This window comes from Rhynchophorus ferrugineus, unplaced genomic scaffold, assembly GCF_030347505.1.
Source record: "Rhynchophorus ferrugineus isolate W39M unplaced genomic scaffold, kcgeb_rfMv2 rfM2, whole genome shotgun sequence".
Taxonomy (NCBI): Eukaryota; Metazoa; Arthropoda; class Insecta; order Coleoptera; family Curculionidae; genus Rhynchophorus; species Rhynchophorus ferrugineus.
Window position 1 is genome coordinate 80,182,183 of NW_027472581.1, and position 11,004 is coordinate 80,193,186.

The following is an 11,004-nucleotide window of genomic DNA, read 5'->3' on the forward strand; positions in this document are numbered from 1 at the left end:
AGAAAAATAATGTAAATATATTATTGTAAATGAATTTACTATTTAATTATTTTGCCACAAACAATTTTGAATGAATTAGTTCTTAAAAGCTTGTTTGTATTCTAGTAGAAAAAAGTTCATAGTTTACATTTTATATTGAGTCAGCTGATTGCTGACGTTTGGTTGTCCTTAGTATTTTTTTGGTTATGTTTGTTGTCAAAGTTCACAGACAATATTTGTTTATTGATTGGATTTAAACTAAAGAAAAAAGAAAGGGTCCGGAGTAAATCGGATTAAACGTAAAAATGCATGAAGCTTATCAAGTTCATCCTCTAATTAAATTGAACTATCAAATTGAATCGGTGGCTGCCCATGGTGAGTATCATTATAGAAATAAATATTTGCTATAGCATGGTTGGGTTTTAGATGAAACTTTACTTGTGGGTACTAGGCAAGGACATCTGATTATGTACAAACTTGAAAACAGTTTTAAATGTGAACTTACGTTAATGCGATACAACAAATCTTTTAGCAAAAAACCTATACAACAATTAGCTATAATCCCAAATAAAAATTTGCTTATTAGTCTTACAGGTTAGCTAGTCAGTAAGTAAAACTAACAAATCTAAATTAAACATTTTACCTGTAGATAATTTAATTCAAATTCATGATATAAATGCAATCAATTTTACCACACTGACACAATTGCCAAACACCAAAGGAGCTTCTCTTTTTGCATTAGACATACAGGTAATCATAATTTATTATAGTATTGTTCCCAAATTGTATTATTAAATGTTTTAGAAAATAACTTCAACTACAGGAGAATCTCAACAGGTAGTACGTCTGGCAGTTGTGGTTAAAAGAAAAATACATCTATATTATTTGAAAAACAATGAATTTGTGTCCTTTGATAAAGATCAGAAAAGTAAATTATTGTCTTTAACTGATATACCAAAAACAATTGTGTGGTGCCAAAATGCAATATGTGTAGGATATAGGGATGAATATGCTCTTTTAACAGTAAATTACCTTCTATTGCTCTTAGGTTAATTATAAAGAAAACTCTTTTTAGCTTGATGGAAAACATAATTATCTTTTTCCTATAAGTAGTTCGAAATCAGCAGAGCCATGTATTGTACAAACATCAGACTCACATTTCGCAGTGTGCAGAGAAAACCAGACAGTTTTGATCAATACATCAGGAAAAACAGAACAAAATCAAACTTTTAAATGGTCGGAAGTCCCTTCTTATTTGGCATATGATGAACCTTATACTTTGGGAGTTCTTACAGACTGTATAGAAGTAATTAGCTAGTAAAAATTTCTGATGTTTATTATATCATGAAAATGTTTAAGGTTTGCACTTTGGAGCCCAGTAGGTCTATACAATCTCTAACAAATATGCCTAAAGTCCGTTTTCTTGTACAATCTATGTCTGGAGTGTTATTTGCTGCTTCCTTATCACAGATTTGGTGTGTAAAAGCTTTGGACATTGCGAAACAGCGAGAGCTTTTGGTTAATACAAAAGAATTCCATTTAGCACTGAAACTAACGGTACATTAAATACAATGGATTAAAAGAGTAGAATTAATTCATCATTATTTTCAGCAAGTGTCCAATGAATCTGAGGAAGAAAAACAAGCAAAGATTCATCACATCCAGACACTCTTGGCTTACGACCTGTTTGCAAAGAAACAGTTTCACGAAAGTATGAAGGAATTTTTAAAATTAAAAACGGACGCATATGACGTTATAAGGTTAGTATTTTAATATGATAATAAAAATATAATTCCAACTTTACAATTTCAATATTCTAGTTTAAAATAGAGTTTTTGGCGTAATACTTTATAGTTTAGTAATGTTTTACATTCGCATCAGTGTTTTTTGCTATATAACTGGCATAAATAAAGCTAAATCTTTCATATGGGAAAAAATTTATTAAGCTACTTGAATCAAGTGATAATATTTAAGTAACAATTAAAAGACATGTTTCAATAAATTTGTTTGGTAAATATGGAATAGTAATTTATTTAGAACTGTATAAGGTGTATTCCAAAGTCCAAAATAAATAATAAAATCCAAATAACAAAAATTTAATGTGGGATGTTTAACAATTTCTCTTCATTATTATTGATTGATAATAATAGTGATTATTTTTAGATTTTAAATGTTTATATTTCTATAAATGGCGTTTAAAACCATATCCCTCTGAGACTTTAAGTCTGCTTTTAATTTAAATAATAAAAAGTCAAGTGAAGATTTGAAAGTGATATTCAAAGTAGTGCGACTATGTACCGTTACACGTGTTGAAGTATAGTGCAGCTTAACATGGTGGAATAGAGCACAAGTAAAAAATAGATAATTAATTATACGGAGTGATGAAGTGCACGTCGCGCCTTTGCAATGGATCACCAATTAACTTGTTCATAAGTTAATTAGTGTTAGTGATGTTTCGCTCTACCAAATTTATGCATAAAGTTATTAACACAATTAAAGAGGCACATAATAGAAACGGTTCACTGTTATATGTGTATTTATTTAATATTAAAATAAACACCGGGACTGCAAGGAGATTTCCAAGGAACTAACAATCCGAGTTTCAAATGAAAGGAATTGATGTGAACAATTGTTTAAATCTTCTCTCTTTAAATCTTATTAAGTGTGATTCTCGATGCCTGTCAGGCAGTTCACCTTCGAATATATGAATGTATCAGCTATTATGTAAATGGTGAAATAGGCCAGTACCTGACTATAATAAATATATAAATAACCATAAATTTTACAAAAGGAAAATTTAGTTAGGGTATAGAAGAAATTCATGCAGTCACTCGAGAGTCACATATGTGAAAGAATGTCTTTATATACATAATGTTGTGATTGTTTACTTTATTCTCAACGTTGTTTCAGCAAGTCGTACGAATAAAATAAATGTTCGGTGTAGACACTAATTTAAAGAATTTAGTAGTTGTTTCTTGTTTTGTCACTTTCAAGAAGTCTGTCAATCAACTATAATATTAATAATTACTGCTTTTTGAAAACCAGGAGCGTATTGCGTGGTATCCAATATAATATTCATTCAGTTTGTAAATGCGTTGGTTGCATGCTAGCATTACTCAAAGGAAGAAATCCTTTAAGATATCGGCTGGTTATTAGTGTCGACAATTTCTTAAGCCGGATATAATAAATACTCCAATAACAGAATCCTGAATTAGAAGCCTCCGCTGCATTGTTTTTGATATCAACCTCTGTTAATTTTGTATTTAATTAAATTGAAAATTGATATTCACTTTTAATTTTTGTACAGGAAGCTTTTGTAATCCAACAGTAGCGATTTAGTTAAAATATTCGAATATTTGCAATTCGTTTATGGCGTTATACTGTGTCAACCAAGATATGCTATGAAGATAGATCAGATATGCAGTCGAAAATTTTCTAGTCTGCAAAAAAAAATTATAAATAAGTATCAGTTCAGTTATCTTGCTACCACAAAACACAGAGGGACACCCATGTATTACCTGTAAACAAATTTAGCGTTCATTTGCCACCAGAGGGCGCGACTTCTGTTTAATGACAATATATTAACAATAACGTAAACGTAATATAATAGATTTAACACAAAACTTATACTCTTAAATATACAAACTTTAATACTTTTTAACTATTGAATAACCCGGCCAAATACAGAGTACAGTACAATATATATGTTGAAGACTAGTTATTTTGACGTCTTTTTAAATCTTTTTTGCCAAATATTTATTGTAAGTATATAATTGTACGTCATCCATATAAGCGTGTTATATTTAGGTGTTGCAATAAAAAATGTTTCATTTTTGCCTTTTGCTATTCTGATCACTTTTCTCGCCTACCAAAACAAAAATACCTACTTATTACCCTTCTAATCATCTCGTTGAAAATGCTCAATACAATAGTGATATAAAATATTGGACAGACTGCTTGTTGAGTTAAGTTTTGTGCATAATCTGGAAATTAAATAGAACAGTCGATATATCATTTACCAACAAAGTAAAAAAGTTTCTGGCTTTGTCAAATTACATCTATTATACTGCCGTGCTTTAATAACATCATTGTTCAACTCACATTTCCTAATATATTAGGATCAATGTTTTCCTTCTTCTATGCCACAGCTAAAATGGAGGCTTGTTATATTTTACAAATCAATTACATATAATTAACATTATAAGACTTACAATTTAAATAACAACTGGAAACCGTATCCCTGTTAAGCAATGCTCTTCTATATTTTGGGTTTGTAGTTATTCTGTGTAAAATGTACGTTACAAACCGCTTTGCTATAATTTAAAACCTCACAAGAGATTCCTATTAGTTTTTCATTATTTATTGCTAAAAGCCATTTCTGACATTGAGCAGGATCCCCAGGAAAGCTGGGCATTCTATTTAAAATGATACTACATACAGGGACGCAGTACCTGAGATGTCTTAAGGTTTAAACAAATAATTTTAACTAAAAAAAGAACCATAAAAACACAGATATCAAAATAAGAATATTTAACATGTAAGTTTATAAGTTTTTTAAGTCTGCTTTGTCAGCCATGTTAAAAAATGCTTTGTCGAAAAAATTAAACCGAAATTCTTTGTATATAAATCAAATTGTTTCTATAGGAAGTATAGAATTGCCAAAAAAGTCCAAAATATCCAGTAATTTTTTGATTATTTCCACCAATTATAAACACACGTACTCTACGCTTCTTACTTTCTAGAATAGCCTTCTGAAAGCAGAAAGTATCAAATTTCAGCTTTGCTACCAAATTTATACCTTGAGCCACCCGGCCATACATTAACAAACTAAAACACTGTATCGCATGCGCTCATTTAAGATACGCTTCTAAATTCTCAATATTTTGTGCTTGCTACAGATGAAGATGTTAAGGACCCACATTGGTATTCTGGGTATAGTTTAGAGGGAAAAAATTGTGAATACTAACAACTAAGACAAGGAGAATTTTTTAGGTGTATTGTTATTGACTATGTGTACATTACGGGAAAATAAGAAATGCCAATGTTAAACAGGCGTTAGGACCGATAAGGCGCCAAGAACCATTCATTCTTTTCAGTCATAATTGCAGCTCTTAGTAGTTCGCAGATGTTAAACATCCGATAACCGTATTCGATTTACGGTTTACCCAACTATTTGAATAGCAGAGACAGAGACCCATTATGAAAGCGCCACTAATATGAAACGAACTTAATAATTAGGAAAAGATAATAGAATATTTCAGTTCCTGAAATGAATATGGAATAAATAAAACTATATTTAGTTAAAAGTAAAAACGTAAACGATTTTTGTTCAGAAAATTAAATATTTGTTATCTCCACTATAAGTCTATAGAAATGTTAAGAAGCGCAGTTAGACAAAAGGCAAACGAGTACTATCGGCCTCTTGAGAGGAATAGCTTGACGAAAATGATTAATAACACTCAAATAATATTCCTTATTCACAGTTTGGCCCAGTTTTGATAGTTCGAATTGTTTTTTTTTTATTGAAATGTCTGTATATCAAATAAAGAGCTATAATATACTGTTATAGAAAAGCAGCAGGTTTATAAATTATTATTACGTTGAGTATTGAGGGACTGATATATATTATAGAGAATGTTTGTATGGTAGGTTATTTCCTGATCTATTGCCCCAAGGACAACAGGATGAATTTCCCGAAACCAACACAGATTTAACTGATAAAGAGTTGGAAGAAAGCCGTCTGGCTTTGATCGATTATTTAACGGAAATGAGGTATAGACTTCCAAATCTTAAGGTAACAACATTATTTTATCAAAGGCAATTTTCTTGATCTTAATAAAAACATATTCAGGGTCCTTCGAATGCCAGCGGTAATTTAAACGAGAAACCCAGCAAATCCACAGCTCAGCTGTTGCAAATAATCGATACCACACTGCTGAAATGCTATCTACAAACGAACGACACCTTAGTGGCATCGCTGATACGTTTAAACAACTGCCACTTTGCTGAAACGGAGAAGATTCTAAAAAAGAAGGGCAAACACAACGAACTGATTATCTTGTATCAAACAAAAGGTAATCTACTTCAGTTTTACTGAATGTTTTGATATTATGTTTTATCGTTAGGTCAACATAGAAGAGCTTTGGAGTTGTTACAAACAGAAAAAAGCGTCGAGAAAACGGTCAGTTATTTACAACACTTGGGTACCGATAATATGGGTCTGATTCTAGAGTTTTCTGATTGGGTTTTAAGCGCTTCTCCTGAAGAGGGTCTTAAAGTAAGTACAACTAAATCCTGTAGGGGAATATTCAGATCTATCGGCACAAGCATTAACGTTATAAATAGTTTCGAGAAGACTGTATTTAAAGTTTTAGGAAAAGTTTCAAGCAGTTTAAGTCACAAAACTGATATAAATCTGGAATCAAGTGTAATTTTTTCAAAGGCATGTTTTTACAGATTTGAACGTTAATAATATACCAATAAACAATAAACGATTTTATTTAATATCTAGGCTAGAATACCCCTTTTATAAACCTTTATTAATGGTAAAATTTTGTAGATTTTCACAGAAGATATTCCCGAGGTGGAAAAACTGCCAAGACCACGGATTTTAGATACTCTTCTTAAATCCCATCCAGATCTAGCCATAACGTATCTTGAACATATTATACATACCTGGAACGATGTTAATCCATTTTTCCATAATGCCTTAATTCACCAATATATGGAGAAGATTCTTAAAGATGGTGTCGCGCACTCACAACACACTAAAAAAAAGTTGTTGGACTTCTTACAACAGGTGGAGTTGTACTAAACTTATATAGACTGAATATCTGATTATAACGTCATGTGGTTTCAGAGCACACACTACACTGCCGAAAATGTTATAAGGAATTTTCCCACTGATTCTTTATTAGAAGAAAGAGCTTTAATACTAGGTCGACTGGGCAAACATGAACAAACTATAGCTCTCTATGTACGTGCCCTTGGAGACTTGGAGAAGGCGGAGAATTATTGCGCCACTATATATGAAAAAGGCGAACCGGGCAGTCAACAGGTACATTTTTCCATTGCAACATGCTCTTAAAAGATTTCTAATATAAACTAAATTTAGGTTTACCTATATCTGATTAACATTATCTTGAAACCAGATAGCTATTTGATCAGTTTGCCAGGTGTCACCTTATCGCCAAAAACTGCCCAGCCTGATCTGGAGCTGGCTCTAACACTTATGGAAAAAAACGCATCCAGAATTAATCCTACCGAACTCTTGGCAATCCTACCTGATGACATACCCGTGTCTCGAATTCATAAATTCCTACTGGTTGGTCTTCAAAGGGTAATACAGGAAAGAAGACGCGTAAGTGTTATTTTATAAGAACTGACACAACTTTCAATTTACTTTATCTTTATACTCATGTACTCATCATTATTAAACTGGCACGAAAGCATTTTCAATTTTGTTGTTTATTAGACTGACTTTTTGTACAAGAATTATTATAAATGAATTGATATGATATGAATGAATTATATATATATATACATGGGCAGAAAAACCCCAGTTATTTTTCTTCAAAATTGTCTTTATCCATCAACATAACAGGTCAATTGAAAAGTCCCCGGCCTACCATAGTAAAACACATTTTTTTTTTGGCCAAAATAGTTTTTTTGGGGTGATACACTGATTATAGCGACCCTCCTTTGCTATAAAATAGGCCTCAGTTTCGGCAATCACCTCTTCATTCGAAGAAAATTTCTTCCCAGCGAGCATTCTTTTGAGATCTGAGAACAGGAAATTGTCGCTGGGGGGCAGATCTGGAAAATACGGTGGATTCGGAAATTCATGGATTTTTGCCATCGTTTTTACTGAAGCAGCATTTTCTTTTTCTTCAAATGCGGCCGTTTTTCGGCGATTTCGTCCTTCAAACGGTCTAATAACACCATGTAATAATCGCTGTTGATGGTCCTTCCCTTTTCAAGGTAGTCAATGAAAATTATTTCATGCACATCCCAAAATACAGACGCCATAACCTTGCCAGCCGACTGTTGTGTTTTCCCACGCTTTTGAGCAAGTTCATCGTGTGCAGTCCACTCGTAGTGAAATGATGGATCCATGTTTCATCCATTGTCACATATCGACGCAAAAACTCGAGTTTATTACGCTTGATCATCTTCAAGCATTGCTCCGAATCATCAACTCGTCGTTGTTTTTAGTCAAAAGTGAACTCGCGCGGCACCCACTTTGCATAGAGCTTTCTCATACCCAAATATTCGTGAATGATATGATATACACGTTCAGTTGATATCTTTAAAGTATCTGCTATTTCATTCAATTTCAATTTATGGTCATTCAAATTATGGTCAATAATTTTGTGGATTTTTTAAGTGTTTTCGTCGGTAACAACCGCTTTTGGACGTCCACTGCGTTCATCATCTTCGGTGTGGCAGTGTCCAGAAACTCGGCATCAAGCCAAGTTTTAGCTTCAATTGTATTTTTTCCCTTCAATAAGCAATATTTTATCAACATGCGAAATTCCTTTTTATCCGTTTTTTTTACAATAACAAAAGTTGCTTCACTCAAAATGCTATAATTCATAAACTAATGATCCGACAGCTATCAAGGAACAATCATCTCAGTTAATAATTACTGATGTAAGAAAACCTGCTGAGTAAAATCACATTTTCTGGATTCGTCTCTAAGTTTGTAATTGAGTATTAGTATGAACCAGAGTTGATAAAAAGGAAAAAAAATTGAAAATATTGAGAATTAATATATAAATATTAAATTAATTGAGTTCTCATTATTTTTGTAACATTTATTTTATCTCTATTGATATTATTTTACAGGTACAACTTCTAAAGGGACTTCTATATGCTGAATACCTCCAGTGCCAAGAATTAAAACTGAATTTACAGCAACAACGTTTTCTTATCACAGATCTTAATATATGTCCAGTCTGTAAAAAACGTTTTGGAAATCAAAGGTACAGCCATCAAATTATTTCAATTACCCATTAATATTTTAAATATTGAGTTTTTTATTTGTTTTAGTCACCTGGTAAGATACTCCAACGGCGATGTGGTACACCATTCTTGTCATCAAGCATAAAAGTAAAATTAAAATATATGAAAAGAGACCAAAAACATTTAAGTATATTAAACTAGAAAAAGAACTGAAGATAGTAAAAATAAATATTTGTACTGGCGATATAATCTAGGAAGCTTTGAAAGGTTTACAGTTATCTAACACTGTGATATATGTTTATTTTATACTTCATTTAAAGTTAGTACTTCAACTGTTTGATTATGTTATCTAGTATAAGTGTATATATTTATCAAATAGTTTTTTTGTTCCGATATACACAGATACTGTCTCATATTGATATTTATAGCTTTATTATCTTTCATTAAATACATGTATTATTACTATTTTGTGTTTCATTATTTTATCTAAAAAATACATACATTATGGGAACTAAATGTATTAATATATGCTATGCATAGCTTTCATGGTGATTTTTCCAATAAATTATTTCTTATCATTTCTATATTGGTTAATACTTTTTAAAAAGTCATAAATCAATTGAATTAAATATGATAAATAACGAAAAATAATTCATTAGCGCCATCTATTCTTTTTATTTTTAAATTTTGGGAGACTATTATCCTACCCTTATATAAACATACTATTATTAAAAAATATATTCAACATTATATGCACTATATAATATATACATTCTAAATATCCTTGCTATTTTAAACTTTTGCGCTGTCAGATGATCATTTTCATAAAAATAATTCCTATGTATCATTGAGGTTATGTATGCTTTTAACAGATCAACGTGTTGTTTACATGTATATTTTATTTATGAATTAAAGTTTGTTTTTGTTAGTGCTTTGTTTTAATATGGCTGAACAATACAAGTAAATATAACACTTGTTTTATTAATGTTGCGTTTTTATTGTTTTCCTGTCTTGTAGAACTCTACATTCCGCGAAATACTACCGGGATTATTTAAAAAATGATATTAGGCCAGATTGTCGACAGCTCTCAGCTTTTCGGCCTGTAATAATTAATGTTGATTCGATAAAAACAGCCGATGGTTCAGCGATTGTTAAAATAGGTCGAACAACGGTGGTTTGTGGCATTAAAGCTGTAAGTGTCCGAGTATTTTGAGTTTGAATTATGTATACATAATTAAATTGAAGGAAATTTGTCGGCCTAAACCAGAGACTCCAAGGCAAGGATTCCTTGTGCCTAATGTGGACTTACCTCCTTTGTGTTCATCAAAGTTTAAATCTGGTCCTCCTAGTGATCAAGCACAAGTCTTAACACAAATCATTGCTGACATATTGGAAAATTCAAGGTATAATATGTGTAACTTTCATATTACAGTATAATGAATTACTTTCTTGTTTTAGATGTATAAATTTGGAACAGCTTTGTATATTTCCAGATAAAATTGCTTGGTGTTTGTATGCAGATATAATTTGTTTGGATTATGATGGTTCTCTAATTGATGCTTGTGCTTTAGCATTAATATCATGTTTAAAAGTTGGTAATTAAAATTGTTATTTATTTTAGTGTATTTTTAAAAATAAAATATGTTTGTATATTTTAGTGACTTTACCAGAAGTTGAGTATGATCCTGGTCTGGATAAACAACAGGTGAACTTGGAGAAACGATCACCCTTAAATATAAGTTGTACATTTGTAGCTACCACTTTTGCTATTTTTGATGAGTTAGTAGTTGCTAGCAAATAGTTGCTGTTAATTAATAATGTTTTTTTAGCAAACTAATATTGTCGGACCCATCCAGTGAAGAAGAAAATTTATCTGCAGGTACATTGACAGTTGTTACAAGTGATGAAGAGCTCTGTTATATGCACAAACCTGGTGGAAGTCCTCTAAATGAAGAACAAATCACCAAGTGTATGGAATTAAGCAAAACCAGATCTGCCAATATAAAAAAGCTAATAAATGCAGCTATATTAGAAAATAAAGGATAAATTGCTTTAATATTA

General features: G+C 31.4%; 2 protein-coding genes across 2 annotated transcripts; both read left to right on the top strand.

Annotated features, from left to right (window-relative positions):
* Positions 1-36: 36 nt before the first annotated feature.
* Vps39 (Vacuolar protein sorting 39) lies at positions 37-9,408 on the top strand. The gene is made up of 15 exons (XM_076395023.1): positions 37-354; positions 406-573; positions 629-729; positions 784-1,002; positions 1,055-1,285; positions 1,339-1,536; positions 1,591-1,739; positions 5,629-5,773; positions 5,831-6,053; positions 6,105-6,256; positions 6,539-6,778; positions 6,839-7,036; positions 7,094-7,339; positions 8,827-8,963; positions 9,031-9,408. The coding sequence occupies exons 1-15, from the start codon at positions 285-287 to the stop codon at positions 9,086-9,088; spliced, it is 2,535 nt and encodes an 844-aa protein (XP_076251138.1). The 5' UTR covers positions 37-284; the 3' UTR covers positions 9,089-9,408.
* A 336-nt stretch (positions 9,409-9,744) lies between these two features.
* Positions 9,745-10,999, top strand: LOC143191391 (exosome complex component RRP43). The gene is made up of 6 exons (XM_076396415.1): positions 9,745-9,903; positions 9,961-10,135; positions 10,189-10,346; positions 10,402-10,538; positions 10,602-10,722; positions 10,773-10,999. Exons 1-6 carry the CDS (start codon positions 9,887-9,889, stop codon positions 10,987-10,989), a joined length of 825 nt encoding a protein of 274 aa, XP_076252530.1. The 5' UTR covers positions 9,745-9,886; the 3' UTR covers positions 10,990-10,999.
* The last annotated feature ends 5 nt before the right edge of the window (positions 11,000-11,004 follow it).